A 26,247-nucleotide genomic window follows, 5' to 3' on the forward strand; every position below is an offset into this window, starting at 1 on the left:
ATGCATCTTGGATGTTTTCATCCTGGATAGTGGCTTCTACACTCACTAGTCCTTGGCCTCCTTCCTTGCGGCTAGCATTCAGTCTCAGGGTGCTGGATTTGGGATGCAACCCTCCATGCATTGTGAGGATCTTTCGTGTTTTAATATCCGTGGTCTGTATCTCTTCCATTGGCCATCTTATTATTCCTGCAGGGTATCTGATAACTGGCAGTGCGTAGCTGTTTATTGCCCGGGTCTTATTTTTGCCATTGAGCTGGCTTCTCAGGAATTGCCTTACTCGTTGGAGGTATTTAGCTGTTGCAGCTTTCCTGTTGCCTGCTCCAGGTTGCTATTTGCCTGCGGAATTCCAAGGTACTTGTAACTGTCCTCAATGTCTGCTATTGTTCCCTCTGGGAGTTAGACCCCTCCTGTGTGGACTACCTTGCCTCTCTTTTTCACCATCTGGCTGCATTTCTCGAGCCCGAATGACATCCCAATGTCAGTACTGTAGATCCTGGTGGTGTGGATCAGGCAGTCAATGTCACGATCGCTCTTAGCATATAGCTTGATGTCATCCATATAGAGGAGGTGACTGATTTTGGCCCCATTTCTGAGTCAGTATCCATAGCCAGTCTTGTTGATTATTTGGCTGATGGGGTTCAGACCTCTGCAGAACAGCAGTGGGGACAGAGCATCACCTTGGTATATCCCACATTTGATGGACACTTGTGCAAGTGGCTTCCCATTGGCTTCAAGGCTGGTTTTTCTACAGCTTCATTGAGTTTCCTATGACGTCCTGTTGATGTTGTACAGCTCCAAGCATTCAGTGATCCATGTGTGTTGCATTGAGTCATAGGCTTCCTTGTAATCAATCCAGGCTGTGCACAGGTTGGTGTGTCGTGACCTGCAGTCTTGAGCAACTATTCTGTCAACCAGGAGTTGCTGTTAGGCTCCTCTGGAGTCTCTACCAGTGCTCTTCTGTGTGTTGCTCATGTATTGATCCATGTGCCTATTTATCTTGGTTGCAATGATGCCTGACTTGATCTTCCGTGTTGTGGACAGACAGGTTATTGGCCGGTAGTTGGATGGGACTGCACCCTTTGAGGCATCTTTCTGGATTATGATCGTTCGCCCTTCCATTAGCCATTCGGGGTGAGTCCCATCTCTTAGCAACTGGTTCATTTGTGCTGCCAGGGGCTCGTGGAGTGCGGTGAGTTTCTTTAGCCAGTAGGAATGTATCATGTCAGGGCCCGGTTCTGTCCAGTTCTTCATACCTGAGACTCTTTCTTAGATGTCTGCCATTGTGATGGTTACTGGATTCTGTTCCTATGTTCTTTTCTCAGAGAGACCAGCCACTGGGCATTGCTGTTATGTGCTGTCTCTTTCTCCCATATACTTTTCCAGTACTGTTCAGTTTCCAGCCTTGGTGGGTCTGCTTGGCTGTTTTGACCCTGCCACTGAGCGTGCACTTTCACAGGCTGAGTTGCGAACAGCCTGCTCGTCCGTCTTGCTTCATTGTCTCTTGTGTACCTCTTTAGGCGGCTGCTCAAGGCTAAGAGCCTTTGTTTGGCAGTTTCCAGTGCTTCAGGTATGGGCATCTGGCTGTATTTCTTAGGTACTTGCTTTCTCATTTTACCTCTTTGAGCCTCTGTCAGCTTACTCACATCCTTCAGAGTTGCCTTGATTTAGGCCTCTAACCGTTTCTCCATGGTGGGTATTGTTTTCTTCCATGGTTGCTCTTATAGCCAAGCATCTCAAGGATCACTGCTGCTGAAGTGTAAACCAGTTCATTGGTTTCTGTGATTATTGTGGTAGGAATTGCCCTCAATGCTTCATTCACAGTTTCCAGAAGACTCTCAGGCGTTACATCACTTAACCGTTGTTGCTGGTGCCGGGGTTGCCTAGTGTTCATTCTAGACATGATTTTGTCTTTCAGGTCAGTTGCTGCCTTGCTCAGCATATCTGTAGTTGTTGGGGCTGTGTACCCAAGCTCAGGGTGGGAGTGTGGTATAGCCTCCTCTCTGACCTGCTGTTGTGGCTCTCCCGTGGTATTGCAATTGTATTGTATCGCTTCAATCTCAAATTGTGATAGGAGTTGGCGTTTGTGGATGTTGGAGCATTGGGCTACCAGTTGTTTGGCAGTTAGCCTTGATTGTGGGTTTCGAAGCATTCATTCATTCCACAATCTTTGTATGTAATCCCTCTGGGTGGGATTACTTGAGTAGTAGCATACTAACAGATCCTTGTTCTCATATCTAGTCCATTTTCATCTTTTTCCAGTAGCCCACTTTCCATCAGGGTGCTCTGGTCCCCCAGCACCTAACGCAGAACTTGTTTGGCCGGGCGACGTCTGAGCCGGCATGACATGTGGTTCATTGTCTCTCATGTTGTGAGGTAGGCAGTAGCGTTAAGAGACTTGCCCAAGGACCCTCGCTGGGTGATGTTAATTGCTCGCCATTTTTATGGTAATTGCCCCATTTTCATTGCCATTAATTGTTCATTCCGCCCCTGGGAATCGAACCCTGCATGACAGTCCTGCACCTTACCAACTGAGCTACCCAGCCGCTATATACATATATATACATATATAAATATATTGTAAAATGGTAGCCAGAAAGGTGTAAAACATGTTTTCTAAATAACAAAAAACTAAAAATGTAGCTTAATGATTTTAACAGATGTTTGTTGAGAAGTCTAAAAATGTGTAACAGCTGTAAACTTTGTTTTATTATAAAGCCAACCTTTTTGCAATACATAATCTGGAAAATTTGCTTTTTTTAAATGCAGCTTTGTGTCAAAGAGGGTACTCTTAAATGTCACTAATGAACTGTATTACACTCTCAATGATGAAGCACTTTTCACTGAATCAACTATTTTTACCTTAAGGCTTTGATAATTATACCGTTTTGCAACTGTTCCATGTCTTCCAGCAACAAACATGTTGGTACAGGTTTCATTGAGACACATTAACATTCAGCAGGGCGGTATCAAACTAAACACTTCAGCTTTTATCTCTTATGGTAGAAGACACAACAGTTATTCTTTTCTAAAGTAAACGTGATGCTTATTTAACCGGCATAAAAACCTGAGACTTTGCTATGTAAACTACACATTATTTTTTTGATAAGGGAGAAGTTCACTATTCTATTATGCTGCTTTGACCCTTTAAAACCAGAGCTTTAGCTCCACTGTTGACATTCTTTCAACTACCTTAACCATTCAACTGTTTATGCAATTAATGTAATTCCAGTGGATTCCAAAGCGGAGAAAGGCAACTTTGTGCTGATGTGTAACACTTTACAGGAGTGAAATGCTTATGCAAGTCGCCAGTTAAATTAGACAGTATATGTAGTATAGTATTTGTCTAGTTATGCACTTTAGGCTTCTGTCACATCTGTGCAGGTTTTTGGGTTGTCTTGCAGTGTCCTTGAGGCTCGTACAGCCAACTTAAAAGATGACATGAAAATGACATTGTTGTGTGTGTGGTAAGTGTATTGTTTGGTACACACACTTATGACGTACGGGTGATGCTGTCGTATGGTGATTATGCAGCCCTCTAGTCTGTGAGTAAGGTGCACGTAAGGCCACATGCCATTTCTATTGTTTGTCTCCTATGTCTGACACCAAATAATATTAAATTTACTGTGGACTTATCCAATCTTGACATTCATAAGGTATCTGGACTAATTTTAACCCAAATTTTGTCCTGTTCTTAAACTAAACAAGGCCACCACATACAAGAATTGGCTGCAGTTAATATGACACGTCCAGGTTCCAAACTGCTTAATTCTAACACTAAACAATTACAACTGAGTGACCAATCAGCCTTGAGAACTGATCGTAATTGTCACAATTGAGAAGTTGCCAAAGGTGCTCAGGGACGCAGAAGTTCTCACAATGATGGCTGACTGACAGGTTGGTTCTTAAAAGTATAAAAAAACACGAACCCAAACACAAGGACACACACATCTGCAAGCACTCACTTGTCCTCCCAGAGCAAATCTGAAAGAGATGACATCATTCTCTCAACAGGCCAGTGAAGCATATCAGTTTCTTTCTCTGGAGGAACTACTGGCCGGAGCCCCAAGTGGATATTCTTTTGTGCATGGCAAACTCTGCTATTGTTTTGGCTGGTCATGTGTGCCTGTTGCTCTCAGTGTTTCTTGGAAATAAGTTGTTAAAAAGAAAATTGAGCTTTAGAAGGAAGCAAATAATGCCAGCATACTGCAAAGTTAACGTCAATACCTTTTTGACCAAACACACAGTTTTTGACCACGTAGTTGCTGATTATTATTGGGGGACTGCTTGGAAATAAGTCTTTTCTGGCAAAACACAGAAAATGAGTTCTGCATAACATTGGGAGCTGTAGCAACAATGGACTGGTTTGATTTTGATTTGGATCGACAAGAGCATAGCTGTCTGGCACTGCACTAAAAAGACTGTTTCTAGTTTTTGGATAAGAAGGAAAAGTCATGTAGTGCAGTTTCAAAGCTTAAAACATGACTCTTTGTGCTTGAAGTTGGATAATGGCCTGTTTCGGCCCTGGCCTTTGGTGTGTGTATGTGTGTGTGTGTCTTTTACAGAAACCTCCACCACACCACCTGACTTCACCTCCTGCAGGAGATGATTGCAGCCTCCTTCCCTCCTCCAATCACCTGGCTGGGCGGGAAACATAAACACCACAGCAACCCCCTGTTCCAGTGACAGCTGAATTCCTGGGAGGATTCCGTTTAATCAGCTCGCACCTGTTGTTGGACTTGGCATTAGAACCTGTGGAAACGGCCTGGTTTTTCCCTCTTGCGTGGGATCTTTGTTTTGGTGATATCCATGGGGCGGCCGTGGTGCAGCGGTCGACCCATGATCGTAATATTGCAGGTTCAATTCCCGCCTTTCACACCCATGAGTTGAAGTGTCCTTGGGCAAGACACTGAACCCCACCTTGCCTCTGGTGGTAGGCGGGCGACTGTGTTTGGCAGTGGAGCCGCCACCAGTGTGTGAATGTGTGAGTGACTGGGTGAATGGGTCTGTGACTGTAAAGCGCTTTGTCCTTGTAGGAAGAAAGGCGCTATATAAGTATACACCATTTACCATCTAGTTTGAGTTCCACATTGGTTTTGTTATTTATTGCATTAGTGCCTGAGCATTTAAATTTGTTACCTTCATTTTACTTTTGCAGCTGTCGATTAAATAAACGGCTGCACTGACATCCTTTAACCCTTACCGGCTTAATATTATTTCTTTATGTTACCTACAGTATTTTCTCCCTCTCTTGGGGTGGGCTGTAACACGGCCCATACAGCTTTTCAGTGCAAGGGAACAAAGTAAGAGGTTGATTTGGCTCTGTTTTATTTTATTCTAGACTATACCAACAATAAAAGTAAACAAAATAACTCAGTTATATTAGCTGTTACATTAAAGGTCAGAGAGCAATGAATTTTAAATGTTAGACCAGTTATTTTCTTTTGTTGATTTGGGGCCATTATTTAACTTTGCATAGTTGAGTCGAAGTAAACCATCCTTGTCCCTCTTGAATAGGAACATACTGTATAATAGGAATTAAAAGATGTGGGATGATGATGAAGAAAATTAAATGAAAAGTACAATATATCTACAAAATATACAATTAAACTTCATTTCACCTATCCTGGTTTACAACATCAATGTTGAATATTACCCACTTCAAAATGTTGGTTGTAAGACCCACATGAAAGTCTAAAAAAGGTCCATGAGAGTTCTGCTTAAAGAAAAAGCATGGGAGTGCTGGGGGTGGGGTGTATGATAGAGTAGAACCAGCCTTATGTCATTTATTTGTCGTTATTTATGTTACCTGGTTAAATTCACAGAAAAAAAAATACTGCTATTTTTTTGGGGTTTTATTTAGTAATCATTAACATCGGTACAGCAGCTTAATAATATCAAACCACTGTTTGTCATTTTTTGGAAGTTGTTTGTTTTATTGAATGCAAGCACTGTCATAAGAAAAAAACAAAACTTTTTACCATGCACTTTGTCTACAGGGTCACACGTATAAAGAAAACACAAAGCAACTTGGACTATTTTTAACCCTTAAAACCTTTTATCCCAACAACAAAGTTCATATTTTTACACAAATCCCCTTAACAAATTTCTCTGCATAGCAACAAACCATCATGCTTATAGGAATAATAGAGAACTTAAAGCTTTATCAATCCATGATTCAATTATTTTCAAACGGTGACATCGATGGCCTTTTCCTCAGTGGCCTCACCAGCCGTCTTCTTGTTCCCACTGTAAAGGATGGAGGAATGTTAAATATGGAAAGTTCCCTAGTGAAACATGTTCTATACAATTTGTGTACTAATTGTGCTACAACCTTGAGCTTCACTGGCTGCGGAAAATTGACCTCCACCTGTGAGATAGACAGAAAAAAAAAATTTTTTTGCACAAAAAAAAGAAGAAAACCTGGAGGTAACCCTTGTGCTATCCTAGGCACTTTAACGTTGGGAGTTGGGTCATCTAGACCAGTGTTTTTCAACCAGTGTGCCGCGGCACACTAGTGTGCCGTGGGAGATGGTCAAGTGTGCCGTGGAAAATTGCCCTCATTAACTGATCTAAAAGCATTTCCCATCTCCAGGAAATCAGCTCTTTGTTCATCCAAACAGGTCCTGATAAAACACTGAGTAGTTAGGAATATAAACGATCATAAAATACTTTTTTCTTTGTGTTTATTTGATTCTATTAAAGACATTTTAATAAGAATGACGGTAACGCGAAATAGCTGCAGCTATAACTGTGTAAGGAAAAGTCCCGCAGCTTTTACTGTCTCCACGACTCCACCAATCATTCTTGAAGGCTTAATCACATGTCATCAGTCTGACCAATCAGAAGTGGTTAAAGTCTCCACTTTCTTGTTCCAATTTCGCTCATAACTCACTCAGTTCCGACAAAAACACCAGCTAAAGCTCGTCTTTAGCGGTGTAGCTTTCCACAGAATCCGGTATCAGACCGTGGAACAAGTGAACAAAACCATGAAGCTCAGAGACGCGAGTCTTTCTGCCGTTTTCTGGCAGTTTTCACACTACATCTCCCATGATGCATTGGCTTAATGAGTCGTCCTTCTTACACGTCTTGAAAACACAACGAACATACAGTTTGTATGTAACTTAACTTTTATTACATCTTTTAGAAAAACATCTGCAACTTCCTGCTTTTTCTGCCACAATTATCACAAAAATGCACGTCAGATTGCCGGGGGGGGGGGGGGGGGGGGGGGCTGTACATCAAAACAGACTATGAGTTTCTGCTTTTTTTTTTTTTTGGATGCTGGTGTGCCGCGGGATTTTTGTCAAGGTACAAGTGTGCCGTGGCTCAAAAAAGGTTGAAAAACACTGATCTAGACCCACTAGACAGTGCGCTGAACCTTTTTTCTTCAATGATCTGTGATCTTCACTGGTGTCCGTGGATTACATGAAATCTATCCACCTTTGTCATGGTAGGAAGAACACGTCAATGTAAGGGTGGGGTCATGTAAGAGAGCACAAGGGTTAAATGTATTTACCTTTAATGAGCTGGGTTAATCTGCTTGTTTCCTCCTTCAGCAGACTGGGGTTATCACGGATGGACAGAATTTTAGAGACATCTGGGCCTGAATGTCAACAACAAAAACTATTAGATTCAAAAATGTATAACAACGTTTTCTCCCAAAAGATCCTGAAACTATACATAAAAGTTACCAGTATTTCTTGTTTTACAGACAGAAAAATCAAGAAGTTAAACATCTGAAAGAAACAAACTCCCACCTTCAATGATTTGAGGCTCAAATGCTAGAGTTCCATTGGTTTCACCCGTTACTGGAAAGAGAAGAAGAGAGTTTTTGAATATTTTGACAGATATCCTTACTGACTCATAATTAAACATTTTATTTATACACATCTCATCTAATAAATTCCCTTTGTAATTTTTATTACATATTTTTTCTTCAGGTCTAATTCAATTTATGATTATACACTTACAATAGCTGTTGAAAGCACCGTTTTTTTAACCTTTGTGAACATGCACATTAGCCCTTACACATTTTTGAATAAGAAATAAGAGCTGAAAAAAATCACTTACAACTCTAATGTTCCACAAGTGATAAGACAAGTAATCCAAACTCACCTGTAAGCCCTTCTGACACCTTTCTACCAGCACCTGTACCTAAAGGTAAAAGAACAGAGCAGATATGAGGAAATCTCAGCTGAGTCATCACTAAACTCTTGACTTTAATTTCAATTTGTTGGAAAGAGTTTAGAGCTCACCAGAAAGGACTCTTGTGACTTTGTTGATTGGCTGGCGGTCAATAACTCTAACTACTTTGCTGACGGTGGGCTCTTTCTCAACATAGCGGGTTATCTTGGTCTGTGAAGGCTCAGCCTTAACAACCTCTTTGTATTTTACTTCTGTTGATTTTACATCTATACAAAGAGAAATTTCTTTGGTTAAAAGCATAAAAAAACTCTATTTTTAATCTTTTTATTTTACCATCAGTGCTCAATGTAATAATGTACACAATATGACAAAAAGCTCTTATTTTATTATTATTAATTACAGTCAACATGCATGACCCAGACTGGAAAGCCTGGACTCATGCTAAGATATGCTAAAACATATCAATGGCTTTTTAGGAGTTTTAATACAGTATGAAACATACAAACTGATTCAGTGTGTTAGGTTGAGTGGAGTAAACCTGGGGAGTAATAAATATGTGTCAATAAGGCAGTTAATCAGAGTTACTGATTAACACACATCGCTATTGTTCCATGAACCATTATGAAATGTTTTATATTGAAGCTGAATTTTAATGGTTTCTCAGAATCTGCAGCCTTATCTATTACACGTCATGTGGATATTTGACAGCATGTTAAAAAACTGCACACTTTTATTATTATTACTACAAAAGAGGATCAGAGGGGGTCTTTAAGCAACCCTTACATGCATGTTTTCCTTTTTTTTATTCCAAACTTGTATCTTAGCTTATCAGCAGAAACCAGTCACATTTGACTCAGACGTGTAAAAAAAAAAAACATTTTTTAAACTTGTCTCAGGAGTGCTTGAGGACTCTGATGGAGATGATATATTATTATGTTAAGCTAAATCTAAACTCTTAAAAAATATATATATATAAAGGTATAATGTAGAAAATATTAATCATCTTGGAAAACTTCCTTTATGTCTTGATGCTTGAAATGGAAGTGAATTGGAATTTATTTTGTATGTCTTATTTATTAAAATAATTTTTTTTTAATAAGGCAAAAAAGGAATTAAATGCAAAAAGAACATTTATTTTAATCAAAACTTATTGTGAACTCAGTGGGGATAAATGGACCACATCCACCTGTTGTCTTTGATGTTTACATTGACTCATTCCCAATTATTTGATATGATAGCAAAGTAAATTTAGCACCACACGGGTAGAAGTGGCACCAGACAGAGGCAAGGTTTTTTGATTGACTAAATTACTTTAATTTAAAGGAGCACGATCAATGTCCAGCTAAAATGTTGAACATTTCTGAAAGTTTTATTACAAAATATAAAATTCTTACCGTCATAAACAATTTTGATTTTTTTACCTATGAAGAAATGAAAGAATTTAAACTGTTTGCAGAAGTGACTTTCATAACACATATCTCCCACATAATACTGCAATATCTGGCTGAAGGGAACTTACTGCTGGCAATACTTTGGATCTCTGAATAAGAATATCCAGAAACAAACTATAAATCAAAACACATGCTGAGCATTAGCAAAAAGTTCAGCAAAAATATGTGCTAAATGCACACAGACTGACACACATGCTTTAATTTTCTCCACCTTTATCTTGATGTACTTAATCAGTTTCTGCAGCAGCACCCAGAGATCCTCACGGCCCACAGGAAGGCCTGTGAGCAAAGTGCATGATAGATGTTTGATAAACCGTGCACATAATGGGACAGAGGGCAAGTTGCATTAAAAGTACAGAAAAGTATCACATTCTCACCCGGAGGATAGAGTACATTCTTCACCACATGGACCACACCATTTGTTGCCATTAAGTCAGTGTCTGGCACATCGACTGAGTTCACATTTACAGAGTTGTTTACCTATGTGAAACAAGAAAATCAAGTGATTAATTTCCTTGAGAACAAATCCTAAGTTTAACTATAATTTCTCAGTACGAACGTTTAATCGTGTTCATGAGATCACCCCTTTTTTCCATTTGTTCTTTTACTGTGCCCCAACAAGGAAATCCTGTAAGCCTGACAGGAGACCCTAACTGATAACTGAACACCACAGAAGCAGAGGGAGGGAGCAGCAACAACAGAAAGGAACAAAAGGCCATTGGAGGGGTGGAGATAAAAGGGACAGGAAGCCAATTTTTTATTGCATCTGGCCATCTGGTTCATTAGAGATAGCAGTAGATAGTCTCTCTTTCAAACACATTTGATAACATTCAATAGCATTTCCCAAAGTTTATTGGAAAAGACTGAGATCAGGTTTGAAAAGGTTTATTTATGTGACCATAAAGTTTGATAACCTAATAAAATTTATAGATTTAACACAGTATTAGGAATACTGACCAGATTTGCTTACAAATCGATAACTAATAAAAGTAGATTTGAAAATGTATTAAAGAGCCACTCCAATGAATTGTGTTTTTGGTGTTTTTAACATGTTCTTGTTTCATTTTTTTGATGATTTAGGATGGTTTAAATTCAAAATTGCATTTCAGTGTAATTCTTTATTTAAATCATTGTGACAAAAAGGGATTTGAAGAAAGAGATTATGTGTGACCTAAAAAAACGCTGGGATAGCCACAAGCTATCACAGTAAAACCACACAAAAACCTCATTGTAAAAAGTAACCCATGTTTGTTTTTAACTTTAAGAAGAAATAAATAAATAAAAACAGAAAAAACATAAATTGAGATCAAATTAAAACATTATACCCCCCTCCAAAATAATATTGCTCCAAAGAAGTAAAAAAAATATCCTCGTACGAATATTCCAAAAATTGGGTTAAAGAAATAACCCAAGATCAGTTTAAGCACCGAGGTCTTAGCAATAGAGAGCAGAAGAGGGGCAGGGTTGCTCCGTGCCAATGGCCCCGCCCAGAACTAATTTCTGATAAATTCATGCTGCTCTGCAAAAATAATGTCCTACAATGACAACAAATTTTATTTTGATTTTGGCTAAAAACTGCATAATCATAATTAAAAGACCACTGGGAACACTTAATATAGATCAGAAGATGGTGGAACTTTAATGTCTTACTTAAGGAGTTGTTGCAAACTTTTTGGATAAACATAAACATGACAGCCTATTTTTATCTTAACCTTGTAAGCAAAAGTCAGTCCAATTTCTTAGAAAGGAAGACAGATGGAAGATTGTCATAGGAAAAACAGTGTGTTATCTTTTTAAAATAACTAGCTATTTGTTAAACTGCAGAGGGTGCAAAAAAGAAAAGCAAATTAGTCATAACTTAGTTCGTACAAATTTAACTGGCAGATTGAGGCCTTGCATTGTTTTGAGCATATTGGTAACTCCTCTTTCCAATCCTCCACTGATGAAGATCCCATTACTGATGTGGTACAGAAGAATGTTTTTCAAAGCAGTGACATCACCTGTCAAAGTGAGCACAGAACAGGCTTTATTACAAAGGCAGAAGGATTCTTAATCATTACATCTGTTTGTTGAATCACTCAGCAGAAATCAAACCTCTGCAATGCAACACTCACTTTTCAGCAAAGTTAAGTCCTCTGAAGTTAGTTCTTTAAAAGCATCGTCGGTCGGTGCAAAGATGGTGTAGGCGCCCTCCTCCTTCAACATGTCGTACAGACCTGCCGCCTCCATTAACGACAAGAAAATTCTACATTTGAACAAAAAAAAAAAGTGGAAATTAAGAGCAATCATTCCACTCATTTGTTTAAAACATTTGTAGGATTTGGAAAATATCATGATAGAATCCCCAAAAACCAAATGTCATAAAAAGTCTGTTTTAAGAACAGTTTTTATGTTATTTAATACAGTGTTTTTCAACCTTTTTTGAGCCACGGCACACTTTAACCTTGAAAAAAATCCCGCAGCACACCAGCATCCAAAATTTAAAAAAAAGGAGAAACTCAAAGTCTGCAATGATCTACAGTCCCTCCCCAATCTCACATGCATTTCTGTGATAACTGTGGCAGTAAAAGCTGGAAGCTGCAGCTGTTTTTTCTAAAAGATGTAATAAAAGTTGAGTTAGAAGATTTAAAAACTGTTTGTTGTGTGTTCGTTGTGGTTTCAAGATGTTTAACAAGGAAGACTCATTGTGCGCTGAGACGCTGCCACTTTAACCCAATGCATAATGGGAGATGTAGTGCCAACAGCCGCCGAACGCAGACGGACTCGCGTGTCTGAGTTTTATTGTTTTGTTCACTTTTTCCACGGTTTGATACCGGATCCCGCGGAAAGCTACACCGCTAAAGATGAGCTTTAGCTGGTATTTTTGTTGGAACTAAGCGACTATATGAATCAGAAAAAGGTAGTGAAGACTTTAATTAATAATCATTGGTCAGACTGATGACATGTGATTAAGCCTCCAAGAATGATTGGTGGAGACAGTTAAAGGGGCGGGACTTTTCCTAATACAGCTGCAGCTAAATTGCAGTACAGTCATCAAAATGTATTTGCCGCGTCGGAGTACAAGCCTCATGAATTAGGCAACATTGTCATCCTGACGGATCACGTCCTGGCTCACAGAGCAAGTGTGATTTATTAGCACACAGTGGGTGAAGTCAGTTTTGTCCCAGGCCCTTGTATTTGAGTATATCTGCAACTGCCAAACAGTATGGACCTCTATTCTGTTCACAAGTTCCTCAGTTATGGTTTTTTATTTATTTATTTATTTTTACTTATTGACAATCTAGGTATCATACATAAAATTACAAACAGTAACCATATAATCAACATTACATCCCTCAGTTATGATGAGGAAATTTACATCCGCGATCCCCCATTTCCCATAGTCTTAGGGGCTAAAGGCGGGGCCAACGCCCGGCTCGCCATTCTGTTGTACGTGTTTAAGAATGAGCAGCAGTGCATGGAGGGGTGAACGGGTAAAGCTCTCCTTCCGCTTGTGTCGCGGCAGCGTTATGGGAGTAACAGGGCTGGTTAAAAAACACGCTAGTAAAATAAAGCAGCGACGACTGAAAAGCGCGCGCCTCAGCGCGATACGCGCGCCTCCTCGCGGCGCGTGGGTCAGAAGTTTCCTTCCACAACAAACACTTGCTCCGCGGACGCCTCGAGTAAGCCCTGGCTGCAGCCTGCAGAATGGCTCGACGCCTCTGCGCTCCGCGCTCCCGCGCGCTCCTTGTCTCCCCTTCCTATCTACTCCGACAGCTCTGGCCATGGGGCTTCAAGGAGGAGCGCTTCGTCCCCATTGCGCCGGTGAACGGAGCAAATCGTGTCTATGCAGAGCAATCAGACTTAATACTGTACGTTTTGTGTATGAGGGGCGGATGCGTTGTTACGTGTGGGAGCCTTCAGACTGCCATCGGCCCCGCAGCTCACACGACACGCAGTCTCCAGCTCACACGGAGGCTGTGAGCGTTTCAATGCAAAACTCCGCTCAGTCCTTAATAACCGTTAAAACGATCACGTCAATTTGTGTTTCCAGTCGTGTCCCGACAAAATAAAGGCTGATATTATTCTCACATTTACGTGCAGGCAGCCGAGTCACTATGACTCAGAGGTAAATTCACTCCGGACCATGCGCTGTTCTCTCCGTCACGCAGCTGACCGGCTTTTCCAAACCCGTTGGTGATGGTGGATTTTTTCACGCTGCTTTTAACGATTGCTTTTAACTTGAAAGCTTCATCATATTGTAGCGGCGATCACGTGCACGTTGGGTCTAATGGCACCAAAGGATTCTGGGATGCGGCCGGGCATGCGTGCTTCGTTTTGTTGAACCATGACTGAAGTGTCTAAGACCTGAAGTGAGGTCCATGCTGTTTGGCTGTTTAGAGGTGTGTTGAAAAATAAATGACTTGTGTTTGGTGTTAGAGAATTCAAACCATTTACCGTGTCCGAAAATACGTACACGGCGGCCGCCAATAAAATCCATAAATTAGCTGCGTCACTGAATAAGCCGCACGGCTGTAAGCGCAGGAAAAAAGTAGCGGCTTATAGTCTGGAAATTACGGTAATTGGAATCAAATAAAACAAAGAAAAAAATATTTTATGACCTTTCATAATCCTAACTACTCAGTGTTTCATCAGGGCCTGTTTGGATATACAGTGAGTTGATATCCTGGAGATGGAAAATGTTTTTAGATCAGTTAATGAGGGCAATTTCCCACGCCACACCTGACCATCTCCCACAGCACACTAGGCACACTGGTTGAAAAACACTGATTTAATATAGCAGGACTTCTTTCTTATAATGAAAACAGCAGGTTAGATTAAAATCTAAATTTCATACTTGAACTGTCCTTCATCTTTGAGGACTTTGTAGAGGGTCTTATCACTTGTTTTGACCAAAGATCCCACGAGGTGGAGGGCACCATTCTTTCCTTCCTTGCTGCCACGCACCATACATGCATTTTCTAGACACACCGCCTATCAAACAACATTGACAAAGTCCAGGAACAGGTATTGGAATTGTGGGAATTGTAACTGTTCAGTATCTAATGTTGATTAATGTCAATCATACTAAATAAAATGTGAACAATTTTAAATGACAAATTTTCGTGTCAAATATTAATTTGAACCCAGCTGTTTTATTTCACTGTATGATGCAGCGCCATTAACATTTCTGGTACTCACAGTTCGGTAAATGAAGGCTCTGAGGAACTTGCCAGAGAGCGTTTCCAGCTGCTGTCCCGTGTACAGCTCACTCAAAGACACTTTAACTTTCAGGATGTGGTTTTCCAGAAGGAGTTTCAGCTCACTCTTCGCGATTGACGATACCTCTTCTAACAAAGGTGGATTGAAAATAACAGCAGCAATGTTGACATTGAATTCTTTATGATTACAATCCCCAAACTGTTCGGATTTCTTTTTCCCAGTTGAGATATTTTTTTTTTCTCTGTTTACATGATCTTATTTCTCCTCACCTGTGAAGACCCCATTGAGAGGAGCGAGAAGTGTGTACTCCAGATTTGGTCTCATTGCTGAAGCAAAGTCCATTTCAGAGAAATAGTCTCTGAAATAGCTCTGGGACTCTCCCATCAGCTCAGTGATTTCCTTAGCTAAGATGAATCAGATAAACAAGCTAGAATACAGAGGAAGTACACAGCTGATTGATGCAAAAATGCAAAGCAAGATGGGTTTTACCTGAATCAGGAAAGAGCACCTGATCTATAAGGTGAATAACACCATTGGAAGTCACAATGTCCTTCTTTAGTACCATTTTGATGCCATTGACGGTAAGAAAATCTCCATCACAGCCGATCTCAATGCTGCTCCCCTCCTCGGTCTCATACACTGATCCTGCCATGATTGCCTCTGCACACTGGACGCTGTTCAACAGATGGTACTTCACCAACGCTGACAGGTTTGGTCAAATGAAGGCAGCGAAGGAAAAAAAAAACACAAAAAACAACTGATCACTTGGTACATCCTTTTTAAGAATTTTCCTTTCCAAACTTTGATCAGATTTGATGTTTAGGTGTGCTCAATGAAACTGCTATACCATATTCACGCCACCCTCTACAACACGTGTTCAAGCAACCACTTCCAATGAAAAGTCTATTAACAGGTGTAAAACACATATTGAAAGTTTAACTTCGACCAACCAGGGACTCAGATTTGGTAGCAATGTATGGGTAGCATCCTTTTTAATTCAAGGAAGCGCCAACCATTTGAAAATTGATCATGGAGGAGAAATTTATAATTGGGGGTTGTCCCCGGCTGGAATTATACAACACAGTCTTTTATACGTATTGATATAATAGAGCTGTGAAAGAAAAAGTCTGGAGCAAGATTCAAGAGATTTTCACTGCTTTGGCATTTCGCACCAAGACTCTTCCAACTTCGAATCGCAGGTACATCCGCTGCTATGGGTTAACAACAGTCATGTGTGCACACATGAAAGTGCATTCACGAACCCATGCTTAGCACGTTCTTGAACACGTGCCCAGTGTGAACATAATTTCTTCAGCTTTAAAAATCCATGCATCAGGACACCAAGCATTGTGCATTTTCCGCACCTTGACTTCCGCAGAAGAGTTGTCAGATGAGGCATACACCAAACCTGATATTCAGTTGTTGTACATCTCTGCACAACAACTAAACACAGGTCAGGCATCATTCAAATGTGTGTCACTGCATGAAATCTAAACAGCAAGTTTTAAAGTCCTTTTCCTGTTTCTGCTCCGATACAGTTGGATTTCGCACATTAACATGTTCCAGTATTTCAGTTGATGATCTAAAACTCTTGGTATGGAATATTAATGTGATGCGAATGTTGAACAGCTGTGGAACACTGATGGGTTGCAGACTGTATGGGAATAAGATTATCTTTCATGTTATACAACACAATAAGACATAATGATACATAAAGTTTGCATTTAATAGCTTCAGACAGTTTCCCACAGATTGTTTCACTTAAAACCTTTCCAAGCCACTAGTTACTAAAGTCCTACAAATGACAAGCATCTAGTTCTTTGTTGTAATTTTTTTTTCCTTTTTTTCTTTTTCAGTGTCTGCTTTAAATAAAATGAAAAAAATCCTGTTGACTTTCACGAGTTCAAAGGATTTCTTAAAGACCCACTTTTGGGTGTTTTTAACATGTTTGTGTGACATTTTTCTCACGATGGAGGACATGCTGTATATAAGGGAAATTAAGCCCAAAACTGCATTGCTGAGAATGTGTTTATTGAAATTGTTGTGAATCAGGAGTAGACAAAAAACTGCTATTTAAAAAATAATGCATTTATGATGTAAAAATATACTGGGCATGCATGTATGTCCACGTTTGTCTTTTTTTTTTCTCATTTGAGCAAGCACCTGGCTCAAAATTATATGGCTAGATAGCACCAATGTTGCCTGCTATATTTGTTGCAGTGGTAATGTGAGGTTGGAGGTGTGAGGGGCTGTAAGCTAGCTGGAAGAAAGAGTTTTCTCAGTAACAAAGGGTGCAGGGTTGCTTTACACCAACAGTCCTACCCACAACTCAGAGGCACATTTCTAATAAACCCCTGCTGCTCTGCATAAACTATGTCCAAGAAAACAACACAGATTTTTGATAAAAACAGCATAATATAATGCAAAGACCACTAGGAACACTTTTAAAATAAATCAAGACATGATTGGAGTAGGTCTTTAACCTACTACAATGTTATTTCTGTACCTGTGATAACAGCGTTGTTTTCTATGATGCGCTCCAAATATCCAGAAGGCAGTTTATCGAAGGCCTCATCCGTCGGAACAAACAAAGTATAGTGACCGGCTTCTCCAAGCTTATCAAGCAAATCAGCGGCAGATGCAGCAGTCTGAAAATTGAGAGTTTTCTACTTAGATGCAACTTTTTGTCACAGTGGTCAGTGGATTAACAACAATCTTCAGGCTTTTTGAGACTTGAAAGAGTTAAAAAAAATAATTTTTACATACAGCGAAAGAGGAGAGATTTTCGTTCTCTTCCAGGATGTCCTTGATTGTGCCACTCACGGGACGGATCACCCGGTCTATGACATGCACTGCACCATTTGTAGCCACCTGGTTACCATAGATGATTCTAGCACAGTTGACTGTCACAACCTTGACAGGAAAAGAAATTTTAAAATAAGTCAAGATTTCAAACATTTGTTTAAACATAGATTTTGGAAGAATTTACCCCATTTCCATAATGGTTGATGTAAAGATTATGATCCTCACTCATGGTAGGAACAACCAAGCCATTCTTCATGTCTTTGGTTACAAGACGTTGATTCACTGTGTGGAACAGTAAAGTATTGTACAGCTCCTGGTTTTCATTTTCAGCCAATTTAAGCTTTTCATTCTACAAGAAAGAGGAAATGAGTTATATTGTTATTGTTTTGAAAGAAGTACTATATCTATCTGTCTACTCACAGGATCCAGCAGATCCCAGGCATCATTGCTAGGTGCAAACAGAGTAACAGAGGTGGGGCCTTCAATGTCCCCTCTTAGTTGGGACTCGTTAGTGTATTGCTGAGTGGCGGTAGCCTTTACAAGTCCCAGCGTACCATAAACATCGTCAATGGGAGCCGCTGCAGATGCAGAGATTTGATACAAAGTAAATAATAAAATGTGAATAAAGCAAAATTAAAAAAAAGAGAGAGACCAGATTGTGGCTTACCTGCAGGACATCCCTTCATGCCCTCTATCTTCATGTAACCAGGACAACACTCATATAAGACTACGCTGTCAAAACAATGGAAGACACTATATTAATGAGATTCATTAGATTCATTTGATCAAAATGCTCAGTAATGCTTTTTATTTCACAGGGGCTCTATGAATCTCTTCAGATTTATGGCCCTTGTTTATGTAAAGGTCTACAGTATTAGAGGACCTGAGTGCAGCAGAGAGCATAGATGTTTTTAAGAAAAGACTCAAGACCCATCTTTTCAGCTTGACTTTTAGCTTGTCTATCCATCGATCGGTCTGTCTGTCTGTCTGTTTACTCTGCATTATTAACAGCTCATTTTAATATTTCTTGTTTTAATGTTTGATTATTCACTTCTCTTATCAATATTTGTACTTTTAATAATCTTTTTTATTTTTTACTGCTTCCTCAGTTGAATCCTCTCCCTCTGGTTTGGCTGCTATTCAGCCACTGCATGGAGACCAGCATCTCCCCCTGGTTGTGGTGAGACAGGGTTCTCCATGACAACAATGCTGGCTATGTACCTATCCCTAGAGGAAGAGGTCTACCAACTCTTTCCCTGCTTAGCCTATTGCCCTCAGAGGTTGGAGGTGTGAAAATGGGTTGGGGGTTGTGTATGGTTCTGGAGGGATTAGCTCTATTTTAAAATTCATTCCCTTTTTTATATTATTTATCTTGGTGTATAGCACTTTGTGTTACTAAGTTGGAAAAGTGCTATATAACGATTGATTGGTTGGTTGGTTGGTTGATTGACTGATTAATTGATTGATTGATTGATTGATTGATTGATTGATTGATTGATTGATTGATTGATTGATTGAGTAGTAATCCTTTTCCTGGTTTTGGAATATCACAAAAATCTTCTTAATAAAATGTAATGAACTCGTTTGAGTAAAATCATCAAGGTCGTACATAGAAGGACTTTTTCTTCATCAAATGTATTCAATAACTAGAAAACAATAAGTCATACAAATATATAACTACAACATGATGTGTTGTTGACTGTAACAGGAAAGAAATACAGAACTCCCATAGGGACGATAGATGAGGCTCTGCACTGGCTAAGAGCATTCATCCAACACATCTGTTTTAACAGCCATCCAAACTGATATCAACATATCATGCAACAGCAGGCAAACGACAAACAGAAAAGTAGGTTTTAGAATCTGAAATATGAGTTAAAAATTAGATTTAGCAGCTCAGCTAACAATAATTTAAACAACGTGAAAACCACCATGAAAGCATCTTATTTATAAATTGTGCTTAATGAAATGTTTGAGACTGCACATGGGTCCAATCCATCACCACAGCTTGAAACAAAACAAAAAAAGGCCATGGGAACCCATGCATGGGAACAGATGAATCACACTCAGGATTCACGGCAGATTCTTTTTTGTTAGGGCATTACCCTTCCCCCCCAGCGCCACTTCTTCCTCATGAAACACAGCCATGTGGCTGCAGTCATTCATCTCTGGGCCAACTGTAAGCCACCTCTTCTACAGGCACGGCTAGTAGAGTTTGGAGAAACTTAACAGGAAACTGCCTGGTTCTGTCATCACTGCATCCAATAAACAGATTTCTGTATAAATAAATCGGATAAAGTATTTTTTTTTGTAATTCTAAAAATTCTTCTGAAAGACCTGAAAAGACAAGTTGTTTTTTTTCTGAGTAACAATGAACTGGGTTAATGTAGTTTGAATTTACAAAATTTCAGTAAGTCATCACGTAATCTGCTTATTTGTTCAGAAAATTGATGAAAACAATTGAAATTACTTTTTTTCTAAACTATTTCTTCCTGAATTTCTAAGCACTGCAAAGTGTTATAATTCCATTTTCTTCTATCGGTTGTTAAAAGTTACGCAGCTGCAAACTGAACAACAGCATGAAGAGACAAATGGAGCAAAGCCATTGCAACTGCAGGCAAAATCTCACAGAAAAAATAGGCAGATGCTACATCTCAGCGGGACAATCATTTACAGCTGTCTACATTCAACAGTCAGGCAGATGTTTTAGAACAATTTAGGTTGTTCTTTATTGCGAAGTTTTGAAATGATAAAAACAGGTGCACACTGAGTCTGAGTCCTGTTAGTTATGCAGGCTTAAATGGACGAATAATTCTTTATCTTTTTGGGGTTTTTTTTGTGTTTGAAACTTTAACTGGGAGTTCTCTAGGCTTACTCACATCTTCCAAAATGCGAACAAGTTCAAAAATAAGTCAGGATTGGATGCCTTACAAACATCCACCCGCCAGCCAGAGCTCCTAAATGAATTTAGCTGGAGTTTAACAGAAAGCAGATCATGATGTTGGAGCTGCTCATGTTTTCCCATGAAAATAACAATACATTTCTGCTTTAGTGCAGAAATCGTGCTAAAGATTTTTCTTCCAAAATTTTTAGGTCTGATGCTTTCTGCACTCTGGCAAATCTAGCCGAATCCCTGTAATGCCAACATGCCAAAGCAAATACCGGTAGACATTTTATTGTTTTGTTAAAAATGTTTCTAAAGATTTATTATGCACATGCACATGACTGGTTGTGAAAGGGGGCATATGAAGTCATCCCTTCTGGCTTTGCTCTGACAACATAATAGATTCAATAAAGACCAGAGACTGAACAAGCCAGTTTGCTGAGCTTAAACTTATGACACAGTGCATACATGACTCAGCCTATTATAGCTTCCATGTGTGCCTGGGTTATACATGGACATGCTCTAAGCTGAACCCTCATGACTTGAAGTTCAATACTAAATATAAAAATCACATTTTTAACAATGTGATCTAGACCTAACCAGAAAATCTACATGCATTTGTCCCTTTTAATCGTCATGTGTCCCTTAAAGTCTATTGGCCCTTTGTGGTTTACACCATGGTCCCATCAAGGTAACAGGTACAATTATTCAATTCAGTTTAATTTATATAGCCCAGTATTACAACAATAGTCTTCTCAGTGTTATCCCTGCCCTTAGACCCTCCTTTGCGGTAAGGGAAAACTCCTAAACAAAAGAAAAGGACACAAACACAGCACTCCTGTGCTTCTAGTTTGTTTCCCTTAGCAACATACGTCAGAACTTTTCTGTTAAATATTGATTATCAGCTGTCTGCCTATGTTGCAATTTTTTCATTTCATTTTTTTCTTTCAAATGTATTCTTTAGTGAAGGTAGGCTCACTGTTTAGGATTGTTCTGAATAAACCGTGTTCTGGTTGTTAATCCTAATCTACCTAAATCAAAGACATGACAGACATAAAGAAACATCATTCATTTATGTTGAGTCAGTGAGTTTGAAGACCCACTCCCGTAAAAATGGTGTTTTTCGAGTTTTAAACATGTTCATTTCTGATGATGGAGGACTTATGTAAAAAAAAAAATCTTAAAATTGTATTTTCCAGTATTTCCTCATTCAAATTGTGTGAATCAGGAGCAGATGAAAAAATGCAGTTGGAAAAAGCTTGTAGTTGTAATGTAAAGGTTTAAATGGCAAACAACAAGCTCCCTGCTCTGCTCCATTCTGATGTATCCACTTATAGATGGTTAGATCCATGTACATCTTTGTTTACCTCGTCTGAGCTGGAATCTGGCTCAAAACTGTATGGTTGGTTAGCTCCAATATTGACAGCCATTTTTCTTGCACTGGTAATGTTAGGTTAGGGTTGTAAAGGGCTGTAAGCTAACAGGAGAGCATGCATAGATGTATGACAGGAAGTAGGGGCGGGCTTACTCCATGCCAACGGTCCCGGCTACAACTTAGAGAACATTTTCGAATGAAGTACTACAGCTATTAAGAAATTATGTCATAGAAACGAACACATTTTTTTTATTATGGCTAAAAACAGAATAATCATAATTCAAAGACCACTGAGAAAACTTTTAAAATAGATTATAAGATGATTGGAGTGGGATCTTTTGTGGGGTTGCAATCACTACATTAAGTCTAATTAACATCAGATCTATGTGAATTCACAGCTGGTTAACTAGGCCATAACAAACTAAAGTAGCCATAAACTGCCTAATTGTGGACTCCTTTTCTGTTTTCTCTGCATTAAATCCAGCTGTGACCAAACCAAAGTGACATGGAAGAGTTCCTCTTCGATGCCAAATAAAGTCTGCTCTGTTCTAAGAAACAGGGGACTCACAAATCTGTTTTCTTTACTGTTATCTTTCAAGTCTTTGTTTCAACCAAAATTTAATCAAAATTCTTTATAGTCTACTCGCCCCCCCATAAAAAAATAAATAAAAAAAATGATTGCAAAATCCAGTGGTGGGTTGGTCTCAGAGTAAAACAGGCATAAAACCTCATGCAGATGAAAGCATGCTGTACATTTTTTCACAATGCTTGAAAATATGTTCAAACCGCTCCTGTTTACAATTAGAATTTTTTCTTGTGTCGGCACCACGTCTGTATCTTTCATGTAAAGTCCCAAAAAATTGAATAAAAAAGCTAAATAGATTCTTGACATGTGGTAGAAGTTTAGGGGGAAGTTTGAGGTAACTGTAATGTTTAACATACGGTTTTAATAAAGATTGACAAAAGTATTGTGACATTTGTTTTTGTTTCTTTGATTTTGAAGTTTTAAATGAATAAAAAAAGAAAATAAAGATGTTTTGTATTGACTGATGCTGCATTGACCTAAACTTTTACCAATCTTTTTTTATTTTATCAACCTTTATGGTATTAATTGCTTGAATTGAAAATTATCTAAAGCACTTTTAAGCCTTAAATGAGAAAAATATATAAATATCAGGGGGGAAATTGACATTATAATAGGAGGGACGAAACAAGAAACCCTATAGGGTATAACTTTTACTTGCTTCATTACTTTTTTGGTATTCAGCCCCATATTCTTTTTTCTATTGACCAAGAGCTCCATGTAATATAATCTTTGTATAAAATGAGCTTCAATCCATTTTCTTCCATATTAACTCAGGTGCAGCGTTAACCCTTCGGCTGCAGGTGTTCCAGCTCACTGAGACAAGGACCAGTTCGGTTTGCATGTGTGTGCTTGTGTGTTGATGACAGACTTTGTTCCGCTCTGTCTGACAAAACTTCTCCAGCAGAACCTTTCACTCCACCAGCATTTTGCCAAACAATAGTCATCCTGCACCGCTAGTTGACTAATTAGCGCTTTTTTGCATGCATGTACACATTTTTTATAGGTTTTTCCTTATAATGGTATCATTGGAGTGGTTTTTCTGAGGAGCATCTCTGAGTTTTCGTAAGAAAACAATACATCTACAATGAAGGTGTACTTATCATCTCATTAAGGCTTTTTTATGCTTTGCTCAAGGGGAAAGTCAGTCATTACTTTTTACAACACCGGGCTGGAGATGCAGTGATCCTGCAGCCAGCAGGGAAAGGAGCATGCCCAGACTTGATAGCAGGAAAAAAGGGCTGAATGAAGACAAAGCGTCTTTCATACTGTACTTTTATAGAATGTAAGACCCCCCATTAGAAAAATGAAAGGGGAAAAAAAGGAATTTCTCTTTTACAGGCAAGATATTTTAACAATTTCTTGTTGAGGTTGTTTGCAGAAAAATAGGGAAATACAATCTTTTTGAAAGTAAATTAAATTGATAGAATGAATTATGAGTCCTAATTATCTAACCCAACTGTGTCTTTGCAAAATAGACGAACAATTACTCAGAGCAAATCTTTGATCTCCTTGAAAAGACTTACGCCTTCTTCCCACAGATAGAGCCTTTGTGCCAGTTCCTGCAAGTGCTGAAGTACTTCTTGCTGGTTCCCATGACTTGCTGCAGAGCGCACACATTAGGCCTAAAAGCAAAACAAATTGCAAAGTAAATGACACAATGAGTGTAGGAAGAGCAAACAAACTTGAAAAAACGTTATTAGTGAAAAAAGATACCTCTCATGCCGTGTGCATGAAACTGCAAAGTGCTTTACAGTTAAAAACAAATAACAAACAAAATAAAAAAGTTATGTATTTCGAACCGACTCCCCCTTTGCCCTTTTCCCAACAAAAAAGTTATGATCCTAAAACCTTACTTTTTACTTTTTAATGTAAGTGCTTGTTCCCTATAGTAAAGATAAATATGTCTTACTTCACTAATACCTGGTAATTATTATTGTAGACCTTATTCATTTATTTGATTTCAATTTACAAGCACTGCAATTATATTAAATGTCATTTAAAAATTTAGAAATATTTAAATGTAGTAAAACAAGAAAATTCTTGAATTCATAGTTTATATATGATAGCTTTAAATCTGTGTGATCTATTAGAACAAACTTATGTAAAATATATATTTTTTCAGAAACTAAGGGGTTAAAGACTTATTAGTACATTTTTAGTGTGCTCTGTGTGGTCAGACGATTATGCAAAAACTAATTCCTAAAGTTGACCACCTGTTTTCTGTCCTAAAATCAATAGTCTTCAATATCCAAATAGCCAAAACAATTCAATTATGCAGGTTAACATCAACATCTCTTTTCATAAAATCCTAAATGCTTTCACTGATCTGATCTAAGTCTTTTGTCTCATATCCTGTTTTCTTACCCCTCTTTCCTGGCCCGGATACGGCTGTGGGTGACTATCTTGTCATAGGCGGAAGAATTCACTCTCCCTATAGAGCACAGCACCAGCACAAATAAATTCACCACAAGCAACTTGTCCATCCTCAGGAGCAGTCAGTCCACTTTACTGCAAGGTCACTAACACACTCTGCTTCTCTGTTAAATACACCCACATATATACATGCATTCACTCACTCAAACCCCTTCAGCAGACTCCAACAATGGGAATGAAGGGGTTTTTTATACTAACACACCCACCCACTTCTACTCTCTCACTGTCTTTTCTTTTTCATGACATCCTGCTCTCACCCTTTAACACCCCCATGTGTATTTAGAATTCTTTAATGTCTCCTCCTTCTTAATGCTTTCAAAAAACATTTACACTTACATATTTTTTTATTTCCATTGTCGAGTCCCAAGAAATCTGCACACTGCATATATCTCAGTTAAAAGGTTAACATGTCTGATTTCTAAAACTGAAGGTTTGCCAAATGTTAAGAACAAAAGGATGACATTTTATCAACAAGCATGTTTTTTTTTTAAGTTGAAGTGGCAGTAATGTTACACTGAATCTGGGCTTTGCAACCAAAGGCTCTAGACTCCAGAGCCACATGTGACTCTGAAATTTCTCCATTGTGGCTGTCTGGCTTTGCAAATGAATAAAAAACTTTTTTTTGGATAATTTGTTTGAGTTAATCAAGTCTTAGGCTTAGATTTTTAATATTTCAGATGTCCAATCAAAATGATGGTAACATTTTTACTCTATTATAGAGTGATCTAGTATTAATATGAGATAAAAACACATATTTTGGTTTTCTGCTGCACAACAGTGTGTACCAGTTGCTTATTTTCAGAAAAAGACTTCTTAAAGTACATATATATTCATATTTATATATGTTTAATGCATTTACATAAAAACGTGATTCACACTTTGCGGCCCAATTTTGCTTGGTAAGAAACCGTCCGAAAAAAGCTATTTTAGCGTAAAAGCTTCCAGACCCCTGCAGTAGAGTAAGAGCAGCAAAATTCACTTTCTACCTTTGGCTTCGCAGAGATCTGCAGTCACAGCGACAATCATGAGCCAATTATGAGGTTTAATCAAACCTTTTAATTCTGAGCGTCAAACATGGAGATACAGGGTCTTAAATTAAGAGCTTGGACTCGACTGCAGAATCCAAACATACTCTCTACCACTAAACAGATGAACTGGTCAAAACACTCAAATACAGAGATTAATATTTTGGAAACATGTTTTCTTTCATTATTACATTATAAATGCGCTTTAAACATACACGATTGGAATTTTGTAAATAAATAATAGACTTAATCTTTGTTGACATCGAAGGTTCTCACTACATGACCTTCTGTTGAAGTTGAGCCTTGGAATCTGGATTCAAAATCCTTCTTAAACGTTTCAC

General features: G+C 38.8%; 1 protein-coding gene across 3 annotated transcripts; it reads right to left on the reverse strand.

The window, feature by feature from the left end:
* Positions 1-5,837: 5,837 nt before the first annotated feature.
* postn (periostin) lies at positions 5,838-25,057 on the reverse strand. 3 transcript variants are annotated; one of them, XM_023962101.1, is made up of 23 exons: positions 24,813-25,056; positions 23,972-24,070; positions 18,271-18,335; positions 18,024-18,181; positions 17,788-17,952; positions 17,565-17,711; positions 17,305-17,446; positions 15,288-15,500; positions 15,068-15,202; positions 14,778-14,926; positions 14,434-14,570; positions 11,711-11,841; positions 11,466-11,596; positions 9,974-10,076; positions 9,808-9,875; positions 9,665-9,710; positions 9,540-9,566; positions 8,256-8,411; positions 8,116-8,154; positions 7,758-7,808; positions 7,517-7,603; positions 6,332-6,367; positions 5,838-6,246 (listed from the first exon to the last, which is right to left on the reverse strand). In XM_023962101.1, the coding sequence occupies exons 1-23, from the start codon at positions 24,929-24,931 to the stop codon at positions 6,176-6,178; spliced, it is 2,475 nt and encodes an 824-aa protein (XP_023817869.1). In that variant the 5' UTR covers positions 24,932-25,056; the 3' UTR covers positions 5,838-6,175.
* Positions 25,058-26,247: the final 1,190 nt, after the last annotated feature.

Source organism: Oryzias latipes, chromosome 14 (genome assembly GCF_002234675.1).
Source record: "Oryzias latipes chromosome 14, ASM223467v1".
NCBI classification, from domain to species: Eukaryota; Metazoa; Chordata; class Actinopteri; order Beloniformes; family Adrianichthyidae; genus Oryzias; species Oryzias latipes.

Coding starts and splice junctions, on each gene's coding strand:
- postn (XM_023962101.1), bottom strand. CDS start 24,931: ATGGACAAGTTGCTTGTGGTGAATTTATTTGTGCTGGTGCTGTGCTCT. Junction 15,203..15,287: donor GGTGCTCTTTCCTGATTCAG/GTAAAACCCATC, acceptor GATTCATCTTAG/CTAAGGAAATCACTGAGCTG. Junction 11,597..11,710: donor GGACTTAACTTTGCTGAAAA/GTGAGTGTTGCA, acceptor TCACTTTGACAG/GTGATGTCACTGCTTTGAAA.